Source organism: Schistocerca americana, chromosome X, assembly GCF_021461395.2.
Source record: "Schistocerca americana isolate TAMUIC-IGC-003095 chromosome X, iqSchAmer2.1, whole genome shotgun sequence".
NCBI classification, from domain to species: Eukaryota; Metazoa; Arthropoda; class Insecta; order Orthoptera; family Acrididae; genus Schistocerca; species Schistocerca americana.
Genome location: NC_060130.1, coordinates 163,451,125 through 163,477,229, shown reverse-complemented (window position 1 = coordinate 163,477,229; position 26,105 = coordinate 163,451,125). Strand labels below are relative to the sequence as shown.

Here is a 26,105-nt window from a genome sequence, read left to right as displayed (position 1 = left end):
GCTTGTATCTGGTCAGTGATAAATCGGAAAATATTTCAAACAGTGACATCTGACGAGCTTTTTTAGGTGTCGCTTTGTAAAGGCCTTGGGGTTTATGGCTTTTATGCACTTTACTGGCATTGTAATGTGTCTTGGGTTTGAGCTGGAACCAGAATTTTTAACCTGATAAAATGTATTCACAATAGTTAACAAATATTTGCTGCCAGAAGTCAATTACATAGCACAGCTTATCATACCATTCAGCAGAACATACTCTTATACTGTGACGTTACTGTTAAAGTATCTTTGAATTCCATGTATGTAAAGATTCATTGCAATTTAACAAAATGATATTCTCTTGAAGTAGGAAGTTTTGAATTGAATAACTGTGGCCTGAAAAACAACATTTGCCACTTCCAAGGGAGTTGTAATGACGAAGAACTTAGTACAAAATTACATGGCTATTTGTGTTGCCCATTAATACTGACATTTTGAGTGCTTACGTGTTTAATGCATCATTTGAATACTTTTCTTTTCAGAACTGCAGTATTAGTATTTATGACTGAGGCAGGGACTAGTACATCTCACATTTAGAAATTCTTCCTTTGCATCTGCTATGTAAAATTGGTTGCTAGGTCCAATAGCCTTGTGCTGTTAGAATCAATCATGTGAAGATCACTGGGGCAATGGTGCAGTTTAGGTGTCTTTTTCTTCAGGTATAAGTTGTTACTGACAGTCAATGTTTGAACTCACATACATGTAATGTATTTAATATTGCAATATGAACATCATTAAAATTTTAAATTGCAATTCATTTTGCCACTTTTGTGGAGAGACATCTGATCACAAAGAAGAAATTATTATAAAATATGTAGTTATGTGGAAGCCAAATTTATAAAGAGCTTCACAGATTCATGAAAGAAACACCGGAAGTAAGATTTATAGCTCTGAGAGTGTAACAGAAGTTTATCTCTTGTCACAACAAGGTGGAGACGCTGGTTCTCGATATAGAGCGTGTGTGCATTGTGCACAGTTCAGAGTGGAGATTTGGGAGCGAGAGGTAGATAAGGGAATCTTGTTCAGGGTTAGTTATGATAGAGTAAGAAAGTATAGCAGAAGGGGTTATGTTTTGGTGGGTGAGGGGTGAAGTTATGATGAGGGCAGTAAGGTTTAATGAGATGGTGATGGGCATAGAGGTAGGTGAATGAGAGGATTGGTTATCATACAGCAATGAAGTTTGAACCTAAAGTAATGTGTTCATGATGCAAGCAAGAAAGTGTATCGAAAACTGGTGGTACTGTGCCAATTATGGGAATGAAGTTTTTCATGTAAAAATTGTTACTATTTCATTGTGCTATTACTCTTCAAAAGTTGGTGGAAATGTTTAATTAAAAATAATTGTGGACACAACTCTCTCATTCAACATGTTTATGAAATATATGTAACTGAAGTGAGTGGTAGTTGAAAATTAAACTTTGTTAGCATGTTGAAATTCGATACAAAAATAATCCTGTTATCAAAATTTCAGATGTGCCAAGATATGGAAAGTCATACTTTGAGGGAGATTTCCAAAGACGACTGTCGAAGGAAGGCTCTGTTGGTGAGTAAATTTGTTTAGTTCAATCACTGAATTAAGCATTTTGTAATCACTCATGGTATTTTCACTTTGAATAATTGGAATCATGGTAGATGTAACATTGAATCGGTCTTGAAATGTTGTTTCATTGGTTTAAGGACATAGTTTGTGGCAGGTATAAGAAACTATTCTTGATTATGAGGAGAGGGTTCACTTGCAGAAAGAACTCTGTTATGGGTTGATGTTTCCATCCGTGCAGGTCTGTATCTTTAGGTAAAGAACCAGGCAGAAGGTGTTAAACAGTGGAGAGTATAGAAAGCTATTGTACAAAGTTGTGGTGACATTCTTACTCATAAGTATAAAACTGTTCCATAAAGAAACATTTTAATTCTTTGTGATCCCAAAGATTTTGGGAGTTATACTGCAAGAGCATTAACTGACATTTAGTTTAAATAGTTATGTTATCTGCCAGTGCTTCTGAATTTCTTTGTCATCACAAGACATGATATTTTTTAATGGGAAGAGAAGGAAGTTGTGTGAACTTGAATACATTGAATGTAAAGTATTTTAAGACGCCTGGGGGTTGGGGGGGGGGGATAAAAAGCCACTTCATTTTATCCAGTGTTTCTTTATCTACGTCACTTTTTTATATTTAGATTGCTTCTGGTCCTTGTAGGATTACAATGGTGTATTGTAAAGTGGTACATTGTGAATATAAATTTACAAAATTAAGAAAAATCGAAAAGTAACTTAGGTTCCAGTAGTGATGACATGATTTAAAAAAGAAATGAGACTACTCTCATTCATAAATATTTGTTGTAATGTAAATCTGTGTAGCCTCTTGAAGGATGACAAGCAGAAAGGTTATGAATAGCAAGGACAAGCAGAAGGGTTCTATGTAGCAGAAAAGTTGAATTCATTCTCTCCTCCCTCTCTCGCTGCCTGCCTGTGTCAAGTGCAGTGCAGTGCAGTCCAGTCCATCAGTCACTTACTCTACACCTTCTTCCCCTTCCTGCCCCCCCCCCCCCCCCACCGTGCGCGCGTCCTTTTGTGTGTGTGTGTGTGTGTGTGTGTGTGTGTGTGTGTGTGTGTGTGTGTGTGTGTGTGTGTGTGTGCCGGGGGGGGGGGGGGGGGGGGGAAGGCGGCAAGTGGCCCTACTTTTATCTTTTATGCTAGTTGTAAATGTTTTGTAAGCAGACAGATTTACAACATTTATCAAGTTTGTTTTGTACCATGCCTCATAGATTATTTTTTCCAGCAGAGTGCAACATAATGAGTGTAGTAAATTGTTTGCCTACTGCCACAGATTTGACTGATGAACAATAAACTTGTTGCAGCATAGTGACAGAGTTCAGGCATGGACTAACGTGCTATGACAGATAGTACCTTAATAATGGGAGCAATCAAGTATAGTGTAATAAGAAGATACAGAACTAGTAGTCTACATTATGCCTGAAGTCGCATGGACAAACGTGAATATGTCATTTATTTAGGAATAGTCAAACAAGAGGTTTTGGAAGATTTTTCCTTTTTATTTCTGTATCGTACAAGAGCCTTCATTGTTTAAACAATTGCTTGTATCTGGTCAGTGATAAATCGGAAAATATTTCAAACAGTGACATCTGACGAGCTTTTTTAGGTGTCGCTTTGTAAAGGCCTTGGGGTTTATGGCTTTTATGCACTTTACTGGCATTGTAATGTGTCTTGGGTTTGAGCTGGAACCAGAATTTTTAACCTGATAAAATGTATTCACAATAGTTAACAAATATTTGCTGCCAGAAGTCAATTACATAGCACAGCTTATCATACCATTCAGCAGAACATACTCTTATACTGTGACGTTACTGTTAAAGTATCTTTGAATTCCATGTATGTAAAGATTCATTGCAATTTAACAAAATGATATTCTCTTGAAGTAGGAAGTTTTGAATTGAATAACTGTGGCCTGAAAAACAACATTTGCCACTTCCAAGGGAGTTGTAATGACGAAGAACTTAGTACAAAATTACATGGCTATTTGTGTTGCCCATTAATACTGACATTTTGAGTGCTTACGTGTTTAATGCATCATTTGAATACTTTTCTTTTCAGAACTGCAGTATTAGTATTTATGACTGAGGCAGGGACTAGTACATCTCACATTTAGAAATTCTTCCTTTGCATCTGCTATGTAAAATTGGTTGCTAGGTCCAATAGCCTTGTGCTGTTAGAATCAATCATGTGAAGATCACTGGGGCAATGGTGCAGTTTAGGTGTCTTTTTCTTCAGGTATAAGTTGTTACTGACAGTCAATGTTTGAACTCACATACATGTAATGTATTTAATATTGCAATATGAACATCATTAAAATTTTAAATTGCAATTCATTTTGCCACTTTTGTGGAGAGACATCTGATCACAAAGAAGAAATTATTATAAAATATGTAGTTATGTGGAAGCCAAATTTATAAAGAGCTTCACAGATTCATGAAAGAAACACCGGAAGTAAGATTTATAGCTCTGAGAGTGTAACAGAAGTTTATCTCTTGTCACAACAAGGTGGAGACGCTGGTTCTCGATATAGAGCGTGTGTGCATTGTGCACAGTTCAGAGTGGAGATTTGGGAGCGAGAGGTAGATAAGGGAATCTTGTTCAGGGTTAGTTATGATAGAGTAAGAAAGTATAGCAGAAGGGGTTATGTTTTGGTGGGTGAGGGGTGAAGTTATGATGAGGGCAGTAAGGTTTAATGAGATGGTGATGGGCATAGAGGTAGGTGAATGAGAGGATTGGTTATCATGCAGCAATGAAGTTTGAACCTAAAGTAATGTGTTCATGATGCAAGCAAGAAAGTGTATCGAAAACTGGTGGTACTGTGCCAATTATGGGAATGAAGTTTTTCATGTAAAAATTGTTACTATTTCATTGTGCTATTACTCTTCAAAAGTTGGTGGAAATGTTTAATTAAAAATAATTGTGGACACAACTCTCTCATTCAACATGTTTATGAAATATATGTAACTGAAGTGAGCGGTAGTTGAAAATTAAACTTTGTTAGCATGTTGAAATTCGATACATAAATAATCCTGTTATCAAAATTTCAGATGTGCCAAGATATGGAAAGTCATACTTTGAGGGAGATTTCCAAAGACGACTGTCGAAGGAAGGCTCTGTTGGTGAGTAAATTTGTTTAGTTCAATTACTGAATTAAGCATTTTGTAATCACTCATGGTATTTTCACTTTGAATAATTGGAATCATGGTAGATGTAACATTGAATCGGTCTTGAAATGTTGTTTCATTGGTTTAAGGACATAGTTTGTGGCAGGTATAAGAAACTATTCTTGATTATGAGGAGAGGGTTCACTTGCAGAAAGAACTCTGTTATGGGTTGATGTTTCCATCCGTGCAGGTCTGTATCTTTAGGTAAAGAACCAGGCAGAAGGTGTTAAACAGTGGAGAGTATAGAAAGCTATTGTACAAAGTTGTGGTGACATTCTTACTCATAAGTATAAAACTGTTCCATAAAGAAACATTTTAATTCTTTGTGATCCCAAAGATTTTGGGAGTTATACTGCAAGAGCATTAACTGACATTTAGTTTAAATAGTTATGTTATCTGCCAGTGCTTCTGAATTTCTTTGTCATCACAAGACATGATATTTTTTAATGGGAAGAGAAGGAAGTTGTGTGAACTTGAATACATTGAATGTAAAGTATTTTAAGACGCCTGGGGGTTGGGGGGGGGGGGGGGGGGGATAAAAAGCCACTTCATTTTATCCAGTGTTTCTTTATCTACGTCACTTTTTTATATTTAGATTGCTTCTGGTCCTTGTAGGATTACAATGGTGTATTGTAAAGTGGTACATTGTGAATATAAATTTACAAAATTAAGAAAAATCGAAAAGTAACTTAGGTTCCAGTAGTGATGACATGATTTAAAAAAGAAATGAGACTACTCTCATTCATAAATATTTGTTGTAATGTAAATCTGTGTAGCCTCTTGAAGGATGACAAGCAGAAAGGTTATGAATAGCAAGGACAAGCAGAAGGGTTCTATGTAGCAGAAAAGTTGAATTCATTCTCTCCTCCCTCTCTCGCTGCCTGCCTGTGTCAAGTGCAGTGCAGTGCAGTCCAGTCCATCAGTCACTTACTCTACACCTTCTTCCCCTTCCTGCCCCCCCCCCCCCCCCACCGTGCGCGCGTCCTTTTGTGTGTGTGTGTGTGTGTGTGTGTGTGTGTGTTTGTGTGTGTCGGGGGGGGGGGGGGGGGGGAAGGCGGCAAGTGGCCCTACTTTTATCTTTTATGCTAGTTGTAAATGTTTTGTAAGCAGACAGATTTACAACATTTATCAAGTTTGTTTTGTACCATGCCTCATAGATTATTTTTTCCAGCAGAGTGCAACATAATGAGTGTAGTAAATTGTTTGCCTACTGCCACAGATTTGACTGATGAACAATAAACTTGTTGCAGCATAGTGACAGAGTTCAGGCATGGACTAACGTGCTATGACAGATAGTACCTTAATAATGGGAGCAATCAAGTATAGTGTAATAAGAAGATACAGAACTAGTAGTCTACATTATGCCTGAAGTCGCATGGACAAACGTGAATATGTCATTTATTTAGGAATAGTCAAACAAGAGGTTTTGGAAGATTTTTCCTTTTTATTTCTGTATCGTACAAGAGCCTTCATTGTTTAAACAATTGCTTGTATCTGGTCAGTGATAAATCGGAAAATATTTCAAACAGTGACATCTGACGAGCTTTTTTAGGTGTCGCTTTGTAAAGGCCTTGGGGTTTATGGCTTTTATGCACTTTACTGGCATTGTAATGTGTCTTGGGTTTGAGCTGGAACCAGAATTTTTAACCTGATAAAATGTATTCACAATAGTTAACAAATATTTGCTGCCAGAAGTCAATTACATAGCACAGCTTATCATACCATTCAGCAGAACATACTCTTATACTGTGACGTTACTGTTAAAGTATCTTTGAATTCCATGTATGTAAAGATTCATTGCAATTTAACAAAATGATATTCTCTTGAAGTAGGAAGTTTTGAATTGAATAACTGTGGCCTGAAAAACAACATTTGCCACTTCCAAGGGAGTTGTAATGACGAAGAACTTAGTACAAAATTACATGGCTATTTGTGTTGCCCATTAATACTGACATTTTGAGTGCTTACGTGTTTAATGCATCATTTGAATACTTTTCTTTTCAGAACTGCAGTATTAGTATTTATGACTGAGGCAGGGACTAGTACATCTCACATTTAGAAATTCTTCCTTTGCATCTGCTATGTAAAATTGGTTGCTAGGTCCAATAGCCTTGTGCTGTTAGAATCAATCATGTGAAGATCACTGGGGCAATGGTGCAGTTTAGGTGTCTTTTTCTTCAGGTATAAGTTGTTACTGACAGTCAATGTTTGAACTCACATACATGTAATGTATTTAATATTGCAATATGAACATCATTAAAATTTTAAATTGCAATTCATTTTGCCACTTTTGTGGAGAGACATCTGATCACAAAGAAGAAATTATTATAAAATATGTAGTTATGTGGAAGCCAAATTTATAAAGAGCTTCACAGATTCATGAAAGAAACACCGGAAGTAAGATTTATAGCTCTGAGGGTGTAACAGAAGTTTATCTCTTGTCACAACAAGGTGGAGACGCTGGTTCTCGATATAGAGCGTGTGTGCATTGTGCACAGTTCAGAGTGGAGATTTGGGAGCGAGAGGTAGATAAGGGAATCTTGTTCAGGGTTAGTTATGATAGATTGGCTTGTGGGGTGGGGGAGTGAAGTTATGATGAGGGCAGTAAGGTTTAATGAGACGGTGATGGGCATAGAGGTAGGTGGATAAGAGGATTGGTTATCATACAGCAATGAAGTTTGAACTTAAAGTAGGGTTCTCTGAATAGTAATTCATTCATGGTGCTTGCAAGAAAGTGTATCGTAAACTGGTGGTAGTGTGCCAATTATTGGAATGAAGTTTTTCATGTAAAAATTGTTACTATTTCATTGTGGTATTACTCTTCAAAAGTTGGTGGCAATGTTTAATTAAAAATAACTGTGGACACAACTCTCTCATTCAACATGTTTATGAAGTATATGTAACTGAAGTGAGCGGTAGTTGAAAATTAAACTTTGTTAGCATGTTGAAATTTGATACATAAATAATCCTGTTACCAAAATTTCAGATGTGCCAAGATATGGAAAGTCATACTTTGAGGGAGATTTCCAAAGACGACTGTCGAAGGAAGGCTCTGTTGGTGAGTAAATTTGTTTAGTTCAGTCACTGAATTAAGCATTTTGTAATCACTCATGGTATTTTCACTTTGAATAATTGGAATCATGGTAGATGTAACATTGAATCGGTCTTGAAATGTTGTTTCATTGGTTTAAGAACATAGTTTGTGGCAGGTATAAGAAATTATTCTTGATTATGAGGAGAGGGTTCACTTGCAGAAAGAACTCTGTTATGGGTTGATGTTTCCATCCGTGCAGGTCTGTATCTTTAGGTAAGGAACCAGGCAGAAGGTGTTAAACAGTGGAGAGTATACGAAGCTATTGTACAAAGTTTGTGGTGACATTCTTACTCATAGGTATAAAACTATTCCATAAAGAAACATTTTAATTCTTTTGTATCCATAAGATTTTGGGAGTTATACTGCAAGAGCATTAACTGACATTTAGTTTAAATTGTTATGTTATCTGCCAGTGCTTCTGAATTTCTTTGCCATCACAAGACATGATATTTTTTAATCGGAAGAGAAGGAAGTTGTGTGAACTTGAATACATTGAATGTAAAGTATTTTAAGATGCCTGGGGGGGGGGAAAAAAAAGAAAAAGCCACTTCATTTTATCCAGTGTTTCATTTGTGACTGTATTACATTCGTAAAATAAAGAACAACCGCCTTAAGTCACAATCATGCTTTTATATCAATGCACAGTGCGTTTCGTTCCATGGGTGCTCATCTATAGCTGTTTTGACAGTCCACATCAATTTTTTTTCAGATTTAGATTGCTTCTGGTCCTGTTATGATTACAATGGTGCATTACGAAGTGGTGCATTGTGAATATAAATTTACAAAATTAAGGAAAATTGAAAAAGAACTTGGTTTCCAGTAGTCCAGACATGATTTAAAAGAAAAAGAGAGAGAGAGAGAGAGAGAGAGAGAGAGAGAGAGAGAGAGAGAGAGAGAGAGAGAACTCTCATACTTAAATATTTGTTGTAACGTAGAAACAGCAGAGCTCCTATATATCCTCTTGGAAGATGACAAGCAGAAATTTTATGAATGGCAGTGACAAGCAGCGGATCGCTAGACTACAATTCAAGCAAGTCGTATTAATGAATTTTTATTACAGTAAGATAAATGACAATACTTAACTGTGAAAAATTTACAATGAGATATCGCAAGCAAAGGGTGACATGAAACACAACCAGTCTCTTTAGTATATACAATTTGTAACACAAGAGAAGAAATACAGTTCCTAAGTCACTGCAATAGAGCTCGTAGAACGGCTAGTCTTTAACTGGGCCATGGCCAGCCCGTGGCACTTATGTGCTCTTTGTGTAGATGCCGCTGCTGTCTCGTCGTCGTCCTAGACAGGGGTCAGTCAGTGTACTATTGGCTGACGTCTTCTCCACAGCCCTCTCTGCTCTAACATTCTTGACCACGTGTTGTATTGTCGCACAACATCAGCATGCCACATCTCGTCTGCTGCATCAGGAGTTATCAGCTGCAGACAAGAGCAATGGTAACGTTACCAGTGACAGTGCCACGAAATCAAAGTACCTGAACACGGTTTTGTTGTGTCTTACCCACTCGTCAACTATGGGGTGCCTTGGAAACTTGCTTTGTTGGATCCCTAGACAACAATTCAAGCAAACTGTATTAATGAATTTTTATTACAGTAAGATAAATAACAATACTTAACTTTGAGAAATTTACAGTGAGATGTTGCAAGCAAAGGATGACATGAAACACAAGCAATGTCTTCAGTATATACAATTTGTAACACAAGAGAAGAAATACAGTTCCTAGGTTGCTGCTATAGAGCATGTAGAATGGCTAGTTTTCAACTGAGCTGCGGCCAGGTGGCGTGGCACTTATGTCCTCTTTGTGTAGTTGGCGCTGCTGTTTTGTTGTCATCCTAGACAGGGTTCGGTCAGCGTACTATTGGCTGACATCTTCTCCACAGCCCTCTCTGCTCTAACGGTTTTGACCAACATGCTGATACTTGACGTTACGCCGCAACATTCCACCCCTCAAAGCGATGGACCATCGTTGTATTCATAGCTCGACAATGGCAGGAGAGCAGTAGTGTGGATGCTGTGCTGGACCGGAATCTGTGGCTACAGGCTACATCAGGCTTCCGGTTGTACACTGCCATCTGGCCTTTGCTCTGTCAGAAGAGTCCCCCGGAAAATGACCAGCAGGGTACGCGTCCACCTCCTGAGGACCATAACCAGATGTAGAAGGTGTCAGCTGCAACGGCGTCGTCAGGTCTAGCTCCATTGGTAGGCCGAGAGGAGGCAGAGGCTCAGACTCCATTGGGGGATCCCGCGGTGTTGTGATGACACCTTCTGGTGGCTGCGGTGGCCGCGCTGTCCTCGAGATCCATGAGTCTGGGGGGAGAGACACAGATGGATCACCGTGCACATGACAGTGACGAATTTGATTGTGATGTCGGCGCTGCAATCTGTCTGGGTCTGATAGGAGATAAATGCATGTGCTGCTTCACGCGCGCCTTCTGCTACTGCTAAAAACCTTGTAAAACACAATATCATGCAGCGCGAAACGTTACTTGTGGCCTTCCTTTGGTACCGGATGCTGAGGAGGGTGGAGCAGTGTCCGATGGTGGCGGCCGTGAAGAAATTCTGCTGGCGATGGTCCATCTCATGGATGCGAATGATAGGAGGCAATAAAAAGTTGCAATTCATGCTCCCTGATTTGTGCAGTGTGAAGTATGGCCATCTGCTGCTTGAAGGTCCTGACGCAAACCTTCAGGGCAAAAAATAGAGGGCAACACCTGAATTGTGCTGCATGATGCTGTCAAGGTCATTGGCACAGCAAAGGGAAACTTGCGATAAGAGTCTACCACAATCATCCAACGAGTGTTCTGAAAAGATCTCGCAAAGTCTATGTGCACACTTTGTCATGATGATTGCCACTTAGGCCAGCAGAAAATTTTTGTGGTGGAATGGACTGATTTTCCTTACAAGTGTGACACTGTGATGTCCTCTGTTCTTTTTGGGTGTCCATACGCTGCTATGTACAGTGGCGATGCACTAACTGTATTGTACGAACAATCCCCCCGTGTCCTTGGTGAAGTAACTGCAACACTCCGCCCCCCCCCCCCCCCAAAGCTTTGGGGATCAACACACATGACTGTCCACTGTCATTTCAAACAAGAATCACACCTTCCTGTATAGCGAGGCTATGCCGAAGTCCAAAGTATCGGCGCACTACAGCATTCTTCATGCTATACAGTGAGCGAGACCAAGTTGTATGAATGTGTTTTAGCAAAATGTTCAAACCTGAATCAGTTTCTGTGGCCTGTGCAATTTTCCTATAGTTCAGAGGAAAGGATTGAAGCAATTCAGAATCCTGAGCATTCCATATCAGGGCCAACCAGAAGACATGAAAGTGCATCTGCATTGCCATGTTGGGCTGTCTGACGACATACAATCTCGTACTGGTATGGAGACAACAACAAAGACCATCTTTGCAATTTTAGGGCAGTTCATACAGGAACTGGCTTGTGATCTATTACTAAGTAGAATATCCTGTCATACAAATAGTGGTGGAATTTGGTGACACCATACACAATAATCAATGCCTCTTTCTCCATTTGCGAGTAGTTACACTGAGCTTGGGACAATACTTTTGATGTGAAAGCAGTAGGTCTGCCGTTATCACCAGTTCTGTGCAAAAGTAATGCGCCAACTCTATAAGAGGAAGCATCAACTTGCAACACAACTGGTTTGTCGGGATCAAAGTGCACCAAACATCGATCACTAAGCAATGCATCTTTTAAGTTTTTGAAAAGCTTCTTGGCACTCATCTGTCCAAAAAAAGGGGACATTCTTGCGATGCAAGCGAGCTGCAATTTGTGGAGCATTCGGTATGAACCGAATGTAGTATTTAGTTTTCCCTAAGACTGACTGCAATTCTGCGACATTGGGAGGGACTGGCAAATCTCGTATCGCTAACAAATGCAACTGAAGAGGATGTACACCTTAGCTGTTTATGAGATGACCAAGATACTACAACTCAGGTTTAAAAAAATAACACTTGCCCAGTCTACACTTTAGTCCTGCATTAGATGACACACGAAACAAAGCACTTAAATTTGCAATGTGTTCTTAAGATGCACGACCTGCTATGACAATACTGTCCAAATAATTTCAGCAGTTTGGCACTTGAGCAGTCAGCTGTTCCAAATACCGTTGGAAAATGACCAGTATTACAAGCAGACAGATGGAGTTATGATGGGTAGTCCGTTGTCTCCTGTGATCGCAAATTTGTTTATGGAAGACTTCGAGGAACGTGCATTGGAGTCGACGCCTTTGAAACCCGCCTGTTTCTTTAGATATGTTGATGATACCTTTGTTGTTTGGCCTCATGGTAGGGAGAATTTGAATGCCTTTCTAGAACATCTGAACTTGATCCACCTGAACATTCGTTTTACGATGGAGGTGGAAGAGGATGGTTGCCTTCCCTTTCTTGACGTGTTGGTTAGGAGGAAGGATGATGTATCATTGGGACATGCTGTCTACAAGAAACATACTCACACCTATTGTACTTACAGGGCTAATAGTTGTCACCATCCGGCTCAGACTGAAGGGGTACTTCGTACCTTGGTACACAGGGCACATGTCGTTTCTGACACTGAGACTTTGCCAGCTGACCTGTCCCATCTTGAAGTTACATTTCGTCAAAATGGTTATAGTGATAGACAGATTGAACGTGTGTTGCACTATCAACCAACTGTACATCGGATGATTAATGGTAATTCTGAGTCGACACCTAAGTCTACTGCCTTTTTACCATACATAGGAAACACTTCCAACAAGATCGGTTGTATTTTACAGAAATATGATGTGAAATGTGTTTTCTGACCTCCACTTAAAATTAGAGCATTTTGAGTTCTGTTAAGGATGATCTTGGTCTGCGTGAGACCAGTGTATATCGCATTCCTTGTAGCTGTGGCATGGCATATATTGGTCAAACCATCAGGACCATGGAGGATCAATGTACTGAGCATAAATGGCACACACGATTACAGCAGCCAAGTAAATCTGTTATTGCTGAACATTGCTTGTATACTTGTCACCCCATGTTATGTAACAACACCGAGATATTGGCATGCACGTCCAGCTATTGGGACAGTGTTATTAAGGAGGCAGTTGAGATTAAATTAGCGAGCAACCCCGTTAACAGGGATGGAGGTTTTTGTTTAAACTCTGTTTGGAATCCGGCTCTCTCCCTTGTCGAAAAACAGAGGGACAGAGCCAATGCTACCTCACCTCTGAGTTCATAGTCTATCGATAGCTCTGACTTTGGTCATCTTTGGTGGCACTAGTGTTGAGCGTGTGTGTTATCTTTCATGCATCAGACCGAGAACTGAGGATTTTAATTTGCATATACATCACCTGTCCATTGCAGTTTGCCTTGAAAATGGCGCGGGGTGTTCTCCCACTGAAATATCGGTTGTCGCTGAAAGTGTTACCTGGCTGAATTCCCAGAAGTTATTTGAAAGCCTAAATGAGTGTTCACAACACACACTTCTTGAACTCCTTCATTTAGTGGTATTTGAAGATGTACATCACGAAAATCAATTTTTGAAATGTAACGACCAACACCTAATCTGTCCATGAGATCCTCTGGGCATGGCAATGGATAAGTATGAATCATAGTTCGTTGGTTGACTGTACACTTTAAATCAACACAGAGACGAATGCGGCCTGAAAGTTTGGGAAGCAAAACCAGTGGAGTCGCTCATTGACTAGCTTGTGTGGGTGCAATAGCTCCACTATCTTGCAATTCTTTAAGTTCAGCAGCAACGTTGTCCCATAATGGAATGGGAACATTTGTGGCCTGGAAAAATTTCGGCTGAGCAGTGTCTTTCGTAGTAGTATGTACAAAAAAACTGTTAGCCTTGTCTAAACCTTCAGAAAAGAGTTCAGGGAATTCCTTCAGCAAGCTAGGTACTCCATCTTTTGCATTAAATGCAGACACTGACAAGACATTGTCCTGAATTTTAAAGGCAAACAAATAAAAAGAATCAAGGCCAATATGTTCTCACACTCACATGAGTGTAGCACAGTGAAAGTCACAGGTCGCATATGCGATCGATACATAGCAGGCAAAGTACATTTTCTGAGAACGGGAATGTCTTGTCCATTTTATGCTATCAAATGCATGCTAGTTTTAGAAGAGCCTAACTGTTCTTGTGTGTTACGATCCAGCAATGTAACAGAGGCACCCATATCCAACTGAAATTTCACACACTTTCCACTAATATGCAAATGTACAAAAAGCTTGTTGGGCTGGCATAGCACTAAAGAAATCGTTCGGAAGCTAGTTTTGCTAATGCCTGTAGCAGGCTTTGAATACATGGCATTGATGACATGAACATTGTGACTAGATTTGTGTGAGTGTGTGGAATTGTTAAGTTTGTTCTGTTGCAAACATACGGATTGTACATGTCCTTTCTTTCCACAAGCATAACATTGTGCTTGTTTGGACGGGCAGTCTTGGCATTTGTGTCATAAATAGCACCGAGGGCATGATTTAATTTTGTTCGCCTGTGTAACTGCCTGTTTAGAGAACTGTTTACGCAGCGTAGTGTGTGCAAGGTGTTGCTGCCTAATGGGTCGGTTGCGAGCAAGGAATGACGTGACCTGACAAATTGCTGGCTGCTCAAACTTACCGGCCTACGAGGCATCGGAATCATACTGATCTAGTATTTGCACTGTGTGCTGAGATGATGGATCGGACTGTTTGAAAATCTGTTCCCTCAGTTTGAAATCAGTTACATTGTATACGGTCGCATCACACAACATAATGTCTGAATATAAAGCACCACAAGCACATTTGAATTTACATTTCTTCGTCATACCTGCAAATCTGTTACCCACATGCGATAAGTTTGTTCTGACTGTTCCTTGCAACTAAAGAAATAGTACCAGGCTGCTACCACATTCACTTGTTGGTCATAATAGTTAGTTAGCGAATCTACAACTTGATCATACGAAAGTCCACTCGGAGTGGCATTAGGAAATAGTTTCTGGATGAGTCTAAACACTGCACTTCCTACCGTGGACAGTACCTGGTTTGTTGTGAGCAATTATGTGGCTTCGAAATGTTGCTACCATTCGAATTGGATCTTCTAAAGCGACTAGGTTCAGAAACTTTTGCAATCAGAATAATTGCCAATTTTGAGAATATAGAAATTAGTAAGCTAACATACTTTCACTTTCTGATGTCATACGGAATAATATTTTGGGGTAACTCAACCCTTAGACAAAAAGTTTTCACTGCTCAAAAGAAAGTGGTTAGAATAATGTGTGGAGTTCATAGTCGCACATCCTGTAGGCGTGTTTTTGAAAGGTTGCGAATTCTAACAACAGCCTCACAGTACATTACTCACTAATGAACTTTGTTCTCGACAACATGGACCAGTTTAAAAACAACAGTGACAGTCATGATTATAGTACTAGAAAAAAGAAAGACTTACACTATCCTGTACTCTACCTGTCTTTGGCACAGAAAGGGGTAAAATACGCTGCTATAAAAATTTTTGACAAATTACCAGATGAAATAAAATGTTGACAGACAGCAGCAATAGCTTCAAAAATAACTGAAATTATATCTCCTTGACAACTCCTTCCATACCATAGATGAATTCTTGAATAGTAATAAATAAATCTATTAATATAGTATGTGCATGTTGTGCAATTTAAGGTCATGGGGTATATATATGAAGGGCTTATTTCAATAGTGGTACAAGTCAATTTTTGCTCATTCTGAGATACAGAGTCCTAAAGTTAAATGAGCACTGAAAAATCTGCAGTTGAGATACCAGAAATATTAAAGTACATATACTTCAATATTTCAGGTATCTCAACTGCAGATTTTTCAGCGCTCATTTAACTTTAGGACTCTGTATCTCAGAATGAACAAAAATGGACTTAGACCACTATTGAAATAAGCCCTATGCGTGGCGTGGCACACATTGTGCTCTAAACTATTGTAACCCCTTCTTCTATCCCAGGCTGCATTTCCTTTCCTGTGCCCCTCCCTTTCTGTCCTCTTTCCTTCCCTTCTGCCCTACCTTTCCCTCTCTCGGTGTTCTTGCTTGTGTCGACCTCTCTATCCACACAATGCAAAAAATCTCTTTTCATATGTGCATTTCTTGTGCACTTGACACATTCCACTTCATAACAGCTTCCGTACCATGCAATTGATCAATGGAACATGCAACTAACTGTATGCAGTGTGTTCTCAGGCATTAAGAACAGGCTCAGTATGCACAACATTGATGCTACTTGAGGTATGGTGCACCTCTTAACAGATCATGGTCCATACCCTAAACATCTACATGGAGTTGTGAATGTGGAGTGGAAGGTTCTGCTAACCGTGTCATTTTAAATTGCCCTTGTTTCAAGGTTGAGAGGGAATACAGACAATTAGACTGTAATTCGCAAACAGCTGTAAATGATCAAAATTTTTAGGCTAGAGTTAATTTGCTGCATTTTGAATATCTAAAAGATTGTTCAAATAACTTACGGGATTGCTGCCGGGTGACATCGTTGACCACCGCCGATATTTCGACAGGAGCACACCCTGCCATTCTTGAGAGTGGCAGGGTCTGCTCCTGTCGAAATATCGGTGGTGGTCGACTACGTAACCCGGCAGCAAACCCGTAAGTCATTTGAACATTCAATTCGCCGGGAAAAGTTAAGGTCTCACATGTAAAAAGTTGTTCCTCAACTTTAAAATCAAGTGGACACTCTCAATATCAAAATGATGTCAATGGATCTGAAGGGCAAAGTAGAAGACTAAGAAGAAATGTTATCTTTCTGCATGATTGAGAATGATATCCATGGCTAAAAAATGGTTAAGAGAAAGATTAAAGAAGTTGCCGTGTTCACCCAAATGGGTATACATAGACTTGAGGATTGCCAAGGTATTCACATACCAGTGAGGACAATATAAAACAGTGTAGTAACAGTAGGTCTAAATGCAGATATAGTTGTAGCTAGTTGGCAAACTCAGGTGGTTCAGAGGCAGCCAATAACAGATACAGTAATATAAGTTGAAAGTAATTCAATCAGAATTTTAATTAAATTCCTTTTGGTTTAGTGTTTTATTTAATCATATTTTCCACACACTGTTTATTTCTACATTATAAACCACCTGACAAAAGACAGTGAAGCATGCAGGAGGGAGGAGGAAACAAATTGAAACTTTAAGGGAGGACAGGGTATGTGATGTCATTTCAGTGATTACAAGACTGAGTCAAATTTACAAAGAACTTGGCAGTATGAACCAGCTTATCAGTATGACATTGCACCCTGTCTGGCCTGGATGCATGCACTGATTCATTTGGGGAAGACGTCATCAAGACTGTTGTATCCACTTGTGAGACATGCTGGCCCACAACTGCTGTAATTGGTTTGTGTTATCCTGGATACTGGCTTTGGGGTGGAGTTGACATCTGTGTTGATCCCACACTTTCTATCAGGGACAGACTTGAGAATCTAGCTAGCCACGGAAGTACCATGAACATTGTGAAGACAATTCATAGACATATGTGGCATGGATGGATGAGCACTATCTTCGAGAAAAGTCACACCATAATACTGTCATATGAAAGGTAACACATGAGAATGCTGGATGTTCATGTCATACTGTTCTGCCATCAGAATTCCCTTAGTCACTACCAGACATGACCTGAAGTCATTCCCAATGGCTTGCCACACAGTAACACCAGGAGTAACACAACAGTGCCTCTCCAAAACATTGGAAGAATGAGACCTATATCTAGGTTCCCAGGTTGCCGACATTATTGCTTACAGTGGTCATCCAGGAATAGTGCAGATCTGCGATTCATTACTGAACACAATGCAACACCATTCATCTGTAGTCACAGTATCGCTCCAAGCACATCCAATTGTATTGTGGTATCACCAGCAGTCTACACATGAGATAGTAATTCCACAATTCGGTGGCTACTAGTCTCTGACTGATGGTCTGGGATGACACAGAATGTTGCAGGGAGTACACTACTAGTTCTTGGATGGCAGGTACAGATGTGGTATGGTTTATGATGTGCTTGGTGCACAATACAGTGATCCTCCCTTGGGATGGTCAGACGTAGTCAACCAAAACATTGTCAATGGGTATGGACACCCTGAAGATAACTGTTCTTCCGGGAGTTTGTGCGTGGCATGGCACACATTGTGCACTAAACTATTGTGACCCCTTCTTCTGTTCCGGGCTCCTGTGGCATGGATCTTCCCCGCACCCCCTCCTTCCCATCTTCCTTCACCACCGTACCAGCATCTCCAGTATCGCTAGGCTACCAGCACATGTAACCAGTCCGTGTCTTGGGGCTGTTATGTACCCATCTGGCTGAGCCCCTTGACAACACAGGGATCATACGTCTGATACCTGTTGCCTCCTCATGCATGCCTAGGAGTGGTTGCTTGTCATTCTGGAGCATCGTAACATGCCAGACGGCCCTTGCTGTGGCTGGGTGGCGCCTTTTGAGGAGGGACCCTGATTGGAGTGGTTGGTATCAGGATGGATGCTTTGCGTATGAAACATATTAAACTCCAAAAAACTAGCCATTCTTCTATGGCCATCTCTTTTGTTGGTAGTGGCACATTTAATGCTGTTTCTTATGACCCTGCAGCCTTCCCTTCCCTGACTACACTCTAGGAAGAGGGACAGGCTTGCCGGCTTGAAGTGAAACACTTGTCCGATACCCTGGCTGCACTAGGACTGATGGGGACACGTTCACTGCCATCAAGCCAGTATTTTTTTGTGGAAGATATTGAAGACAAGTTCGGTGAAGAGGAATTTCTCAGTGATGTGCGGTCGGGTTTGCTGTTGATCATAATTACTACTGCCATTCAATCAGCAGACCTGAAGGCGTGAGACCATCCTGGTGATATGCTGGTGTCCATTACTGGTCCTCAGTCATTGAATATATATTTACATCCACATCTACATGGATACTCTGCAAATCACATTTAAGTGTCTGGCAGAGGGTTCATCGAACCACCTTCACAATTCTCTATTATTCCAATCTCGTATAGTGCACGGAAAGAATGAACACCTATTTTATCGTGGTGATCGTTCCTCCCTATATAGGTCAGTGTCAACAAAATATTTGGAAGAGAAAACTGGTGATTGGAATTTCGTGAGAAGATAACCGTCACAATGAAAAACGCCTTTCTTTTAATGGTGTCCAGCCCAAATCCTGTATAATTTCTGTGACACACTCTCCCATATTTCGCGATAATTCAAAACGTGCTGCCTTTCTTTGAACTTTTTCGATGTACTCCGTCAGTCCTATCTGGTTAGGATCCCACACTGCGCGGCAGTATTCTAAAAGAGGACGGACAAGTGTAGTGTAGGCAGTCTCCTTAGTAGGTCTGTTACATTTTCTAAGTGTCCTGCTGCCAATAAAACACAGTCTTTGGTTAGCCTTCCCCACAACATTTTCTGTATGTTCCTTCCAATTTATGTTGTTCGTAATACCTAGGTATTTAGTTGAATTTACGGTGTTTAGATTAGACTGATTTATCATGTAACCAAAGTTTGAGTTCCTTGTAGCATTCATGTGGATGACCTCACACTTTTCGTTACTTAGGGTCAACTGCCACTTTACTTCAGGGAATCATTTTTAATAAGGCCCTTGTGTTTCAAACTGATGAGAAACTCCAGGCCAGTCTCGAGCAATGGGATGTTCATTTTGTTTGGCGTGTTTAGATAGGTTGTAAGGACAATTGTACCCATACCAGCACCTTTATTCTGGTATCGTAGGGAGATAACCTCCCAGAGAAGGTCAAGGCTATGTGTTATTGGTGAACAAGAAGCCGTACATCCTGCCACCCATGAGGTGTTTTCGGTGCGTGCGTTTCAGGTGCATGTCTTCCAGCTTTACAGCAGACCCTCTATGTGGTGAATGTGGATATCCACTTCATGAGGGGAGCCCCTGTATTCTGCCACCCGTGTGTGTTAATTGTCAGAACCGTCACTCTCTGTGCTCACCAGACTGCTCTTTTTATAAGAAGGAAAAGAAGATACAGGAGTATAAGTCCCTTGATAGTTTATCCTATGATGAGGCCAACAGATACATGACTCACTTCACCCTGTGTCGCTGACATCTAATTTTGCCTCTTTTACATCCTTTCCCCCCTACTCCCTAACCCAGTTCTCCCCCCATCTCCCCTGCAGTTCCCATGCCTTCCCCTCTGGGTGCCGCATCCCCTCCCTGGCTGGAGAAATGTCCCTCTTCTTTGGCACCCACTGGTGATGGGGCTTCCTCCCAGGGTCCTTCCCCATGGTGTCTCCCAGGCCAGAGGCCTGCTGCCACAGCTCAGCTGTAGGACCCACAGTCCATGCGCCCCGAGGTTTCCTGCTCACTTTCAGTTCTGCATCTTGCAGAAGCCTGCTCTCCCGTTGTGGCCTGCCCTCCTCGACCTATGAAAGAGGAGTAGGAGGAGGAGGAGGTGGTGGAGGAGGGGGGGAGGGGGAGGAGAAGAAGTGACCCCAAAGCTGCCACCTCCCCCCTCGCAACCTGAGTCTGGTTGCTTATTTACGGATGTCACCCTGTCCTTGTTGGTAATGGATGGTGACCAGGCAACTTGATTGGATCCTGCCCTTTCACCTCCCATTTGGATCATTGTTGCCTTCTTATTCAGTGGAACTGTAATAGACACTATTGTCATGTCCTGGAGTTGCACTCCTTTATTTCCTTTTACTCAGCAGTGTGGGTCATTCTCCAGGAATCTCATTTTACTGATGCTCACTCACTGCTTCTTTGTGGGTTGTGTGCTTTCTGTTGGAACCAGGTTGGCTCTTTGAGGCTTTTGGTGGCTTTTGCACTTTGGTCCGCACAGGCGTTGCTAGTACATGAATCCCCCTTCATACCACATTGGAAGCAGTTGCCGTCTGGGTTCACTTGTACTCTGCGGTCACTGTTCGCAATCTCCATATCCCTCCTGACAGGCCACCTATCCCGACTGCCCTAACTGTCATTCTTCAGCAACTGTCCCCTCCTTTCACCCTCCTTGGGCTTTTAATGCCCATCATTCTTTGTGGGGCAGTGCTTTTTCATCTAGTCGGGGGCTCCTTAGGGACCAATTTCTTGCGGACCACGACCTGCGGCTTCTTAATGATGGTTCTTGTACTCATTTTAGTGCCACATACAGCACTTTCTCTGCCATTGATTTTTCTCTCACTTACCTTCCCCTTCTTCCATCCTTATAGTGGTCACCACATGATGACCTCTGTGATAGTGACCACTTCCCATTGATTCTCACCATCGTGCCTTGCAACGCCTTAAGCAACACTTGTCCTCTGCCAGTCTTATTACCTTTAAATGCCTTCATGTCAAAGCATGTTACTTAATAAAATGGATCAAGCGAGTGTGTTGGGAACACTTTGTTTCCTCCCTAGATTCTTCTGTCGGTTCCTCACAAGAGTGGCCTAGACTCAGCACCCTCCAAGGTTGTCAGCGGCAGTCTTTTATTCTGAGCTTTGCCTTTCCAGGTAGCCTTTGCACAGATCCATCAGTTCTCATGGAACACCTCATGCTCCATTTTGCAAGGGCATCGACATCGGCCTCCTATCCAGTCGCCTTCCTCACCCGGAGCCGACAGGCTGAAGCTCCCCATTTATGTTTTACTCCTTGTCAGGTGGAATTCTATAATGAACCTTTTACTGGGTGGGAACTTTTTCTATCCGTCTCTTCTTCCCACAATACTGCCCTTGTACTTATACCTGATTCCATCCAGGTGTGTAACTGTATTTGACTCTGAGGCATTTTCCGTTCTGAATGGGGAGACGGTATTGTGGTTCCTGTCCTGAAACCCAGCAAGAACCCATCCTCCCTTGACAGTTGTGGCCCGTCAGTCTGACTAATGTCCTCTGGGAGTTACTTGAAGAGATTGTGGCTAATCGACACAGTTGGATTCTCAAATCTCAGAACCTTTTATCTCCTCACCAGCGCAACTTTCAGGAGGGATGGTCTCCAATCGATCATCAGCTTTGATTGAAAACCTCAGTTCGGTTGGCCTTCTCTCAGTACTGCCATCTTCTCACAGTCCTCTTTGCCCTTCATAAGGCCTACGACACAGCTTGGCACTATCCTATCCCATGTATTCTCTGTGACTGGAATCTCTGGGACCCCCTCTCAATTTTTATTCACCATTTCTCTCCCTTCAGTTGTTCAGAGTTTGGGTTGGTTCTGTTCTCAGAACTAGGAGAATGGTGTTCCATAAAGCTCTGTATTAAATGTCCTTATTTTTCTCATTGCTGTTAATGGAATTATGGCCTTTGCTGGACTGTTGATCACCTGTGCTCTATATGCAGATGATTTCTGTATTTGGTCTAGCTCCCACTCAGTGGCCTCTGCACAACGACAGCTTCATGGTGTCATCTGGGACACTTCCATGTGAACACACACAGTTTTCAATTCTATCCCCTCAAGTCGAGGGTGGTGCATCTCTGTTGCCTTATTGTGGTCCATCTTGATCTGGAGGTCTACCTCTATGCTCAACAACTGACTGTGGCACCCCAGATGCGTTTCTTTGGTGGTCTTTTTGACAATAAGCTTACTTGGTTGCTCCCTACCCTCCTTCTGAAAGTTGGCTGTTTTCGGGTTTTAGCCAACAGGGCCTTTCGCACTAGCCCTGTCAATAGCCTTCCCTCCTCCTTCAGTTCGGCACTCCCAGTTCCTGGTTTCCAATGCAGTCACTATCCACTCTTATCCTGCCCCGACCCCCTCTCTCTCTTCTTCTTCTTCTTCTTTTTGCAGCTTCAGGGCATCACCCACCCACCCTCATGTGAGTTCAATGCTTTTGTTCCACCTCGCTTCTCTTTGCAGCAATTTCCATCTCCCCTCCTTGTTCTCTTCCCAACTTCCTCTCCCAATCACCACCGCTTGGTTAATCCAGGATTCGATTGGGTCTCTTCCAGGGTCCAAAAGCCTCCGTTGCTCCAATTAGTGTTCAGTTGTTTGTTCCATACGCTCTTAAGGAAGTTTTAGGATGCCACTGTTTTTTACACTTATCGCTCTAAATCTGCTGGTCACGTGGGATATGCCTTCATGTCTTTTGTTGGCACAGAGCTCCCTTGCCTGCCACATGTGTGCTGTTTACTTCGGAATTAGTGATGAACTATTGGGCCCTCTGCTTTATTAAACAGTTCTCTGCCACCCAAGTTTTATTATGTACAGACTCAATGAGTGGCTTTCAGTCTATCACTCGGTGTTTTTCCTTCCACCCCTTGGTCTCTGCCATTCATGACCTCCTTGCTGATCCTAGTGATGCTGCTGCTTTGGTTGATTTCCTCTGGTGGTTTTTTTTTTTTTTTTTTGGGGGGGGGGGGGTTTGGTATTCCAGGTAATGAGCTACCAAATTGTGTGGCTGGGGCTGCGGCCACATAATGCCTGTTCTCTGTGATACTTTTGGGGATGGATTTGTGGCTTTATGTCAGATCCCTTTTGTTAAATCATGGGCCAACTCTTTGGGACCTACCCCTCTGTCTAATAAACTTCATGCAATCAGGGAGACTGCCACCATATGGCATTCTTCCCTCTGCCTCTCCTAGCAGGAATCAACCACCCTCTGCTGTCTTCGTATTGACCATACTAGGGTGACCCATGCTTTTTTTCTCCACAATGAGCTGTGCTCCCCTTTGTAGCTGTGAGGCACCCATCACAATGGTCCATATTTCACTGGACTCCACCCGCCGTTTGGCCCTTCGCACTAAATATGCTCTCCCTGGGTGCTAGTGGATGACCCTCATGTAGTTAGGTCTGTCATTGGATTTCTTTGCAAAAATGGATTGTCGTACTAGGTATATGTCCTTGAGTTTCCCCCTTGAACTGAAGTCCCTCAGTTAGCGTTGACGTTGGTTATGGAGGCCTTGGCTTAGCCTCCACACTGGCCAGGTACCCCACTGCCTTTTCCTCTTTCACTACATTTTGTCTGGTCTTTAGTGCCATTTTGTTTCCCTTTTCGTGTGCCATCTTCCCTTGGTGTTGTTCCTGTTGTGTTGTGGTCATGGTATGATGCGGGGATTGGGAAGGGTTTTAGGTGGTGCTGTTGCCATATTTGTTTTACCTCTTTGTTTGCCAGCTTTCCCGTCTCCTTGACTGAACTTTGCAGTTTATGTTGTTCCTTCCTTGGTTTCTGCCACATTGGATCATGGGATCAATGACCTCACTTCTTGGTTCCCTACACCAAACAACCAGCCAACCAGGTTTGCTGCCCTCATGTTACCATGCAGTCCATCATCAGTGCAATGCCACATCCAAATGCCCAATGGATCTGGACATTGCACAATACAACGAGCTGGCCAAATGGAGACCCACAGTGAGGCGCCTTTCATAGTCTATCAGGTTCTGATGACTCTGTCTTACAAAAGTATTTACCAGCTTTGTGTCCTTGACAGTGATTACTCAACATTTGATTCTGTTCACACTCCTTATATACCCTTTCAGGCCTGGTAAAAACACTAATGCACACAATTGGCCATTCTATCTGTCACAGAGAATTGGAACTCTAATCATTTGCCTGCTCTCTGATGGTGTGTACATATACAAAGGCCCAATATCATGGCATCATGGCCACGGATGCTAGCAAAGACTCGGAGTGAAATTGAATATTGTGTAGACATTCTACGGACAACAAATGCAGCAGATGTGGGAGTGTATCCATAAAAAACTTTGCTGAACATCTAAAAGGTTTTTAATTATTATTATTTTTGTTAAATATACATATCTGAGTTAGTAATAATTCCTATCCTCCACCTTTTGTACATTACAATAATGGAAATTCCCCTACAGAATAAAAGGAGTTGTCAAGGAGAAACTTTTTCAGTTTGTTTTCAGATTCTACCTTTTTGTGCTAAAGACAATCTTAAAGTGGAGTAATTAATGTAATTTTTCCTTCTGGTATTGTAACTGTGTACATCATTGTTCCTTTGACTGTTAGCATTTGGATCATTATAAATTTCATCCCAGGTTATCTCTTATAAGCTATTCAAAAAAACATTTGTCCTGAAGTCATTAATTACTCCAACCATTTCCACTGATTAGTATCTATACTCTGAGGCACTATAGTATTTATTCTATTCTTATTCCCTCTCCTCATGTTGGAAAGTTAATTACTGAGATCAAATTGTAGGATCCAAATAATGTTTCCAGATCAGTTTTCCTGTGAGAATCCTTTTGAAAATCGACATTGAAGTCACCACAAAGTATTAGCTGCTTGCTGCTGTCTGACAGATTGCTTAGTAAGGAATCCGGATTCCTCATAAACAGTTCAAAATTTCCCACTGGTTATCTGCATATAGTTGCAATTAAAAGTGAACTATTTTTCAATTTGTTGTTGATGTTTTCTTTCATCGGCTTTTTTTTTAATTTTAGTACGGACCAAGATGGTGAAATAAGCAGTGGGTCTCCACATTTATATTAGCACCAGACATCTTTCCTCATTATAAAGCTTGGTTAAACTTTTATGTATAGATAGCATGACAACTGAATCAGTTCAGAATCTGCAGACAAATCCTTCATAAAGTAGCTACAGATTAGCATTCGAGTGAGTACTACTGAAATTTGTGGCCCTTGTGGTTTGATCACAAACTAGCAAAGCTAATTTTCACTTTCATTTCCACGTCAAAGTTGTGTAAGTTAAAGTGTTTCAGTGATGTTAATACTTTTGTCATTTTATTGCAAATGTATTTCACTAAAAAGTTTTCCTTATACAGAATGCTTTCAGTTGTTAAGGATGCAGAAAGAGGATGATTATCTGAAAAATGTGTGTCTAAATAACTACAAATAATATGATGAGACTATAACAAACACATTTATACTCTTTTTATAGTATGAGAAGCAACAAAACTAAAAGAAGAATGATCTTGCCTTATCACAGCTGAAAACTAATGTACAACTTCCACACTGCAAATTGCAGCATTTTTAAATTGTCTAAATCTAACCACGCCCTGGCTCAAAATGATTGTTCAGTGGTTCCCAACTCATAGCATTTCCATTATACTAAATTTGGCTATTTTTTACCAGCTTCAGTATGGTCTGCTTACCTCATTTTTCTTCCATTTGTGCCAATTTAATATTAATGCTTCTGGAATTGCGGCAGTCTGGCTTTCACTGTCATACCACTGCAACTGTTTGAAACTGACTTAGACGATGGGTAAATAGTAACTGACTACATTCTACTTGCATATCACGACGCTCATTCTACCTAAAACATTTGTTCTTACCCTATCTTGTGATAGAAGACCACCTAGGTCAGGT

The 26,105-nt window shown here is 41.1% G+C and overlaps 1 protein-coding gene across 1 annotated transcript in view; it reads left to right on the top strand.

The window, feature by feature from the left end:
- Positions 1-26,105, top strand: part of LOC124555885 (delta(14)-sterol reductase LBR-like) — a 241,770-nt gene that overhangs the window by 98,488 nt on the left and 117,177 nt on the right. Inside the window, exon 9 of the mRNA XM_047129946.1 lies at positions 7,739-7,810. Coding sequence (XP_046985902.1) covers positions 7,739-7,810 — 72 coding nt within the window. The remainder of the gene's footprint in view (positions 1-7,738; positions 7,811-26,105) is intronic.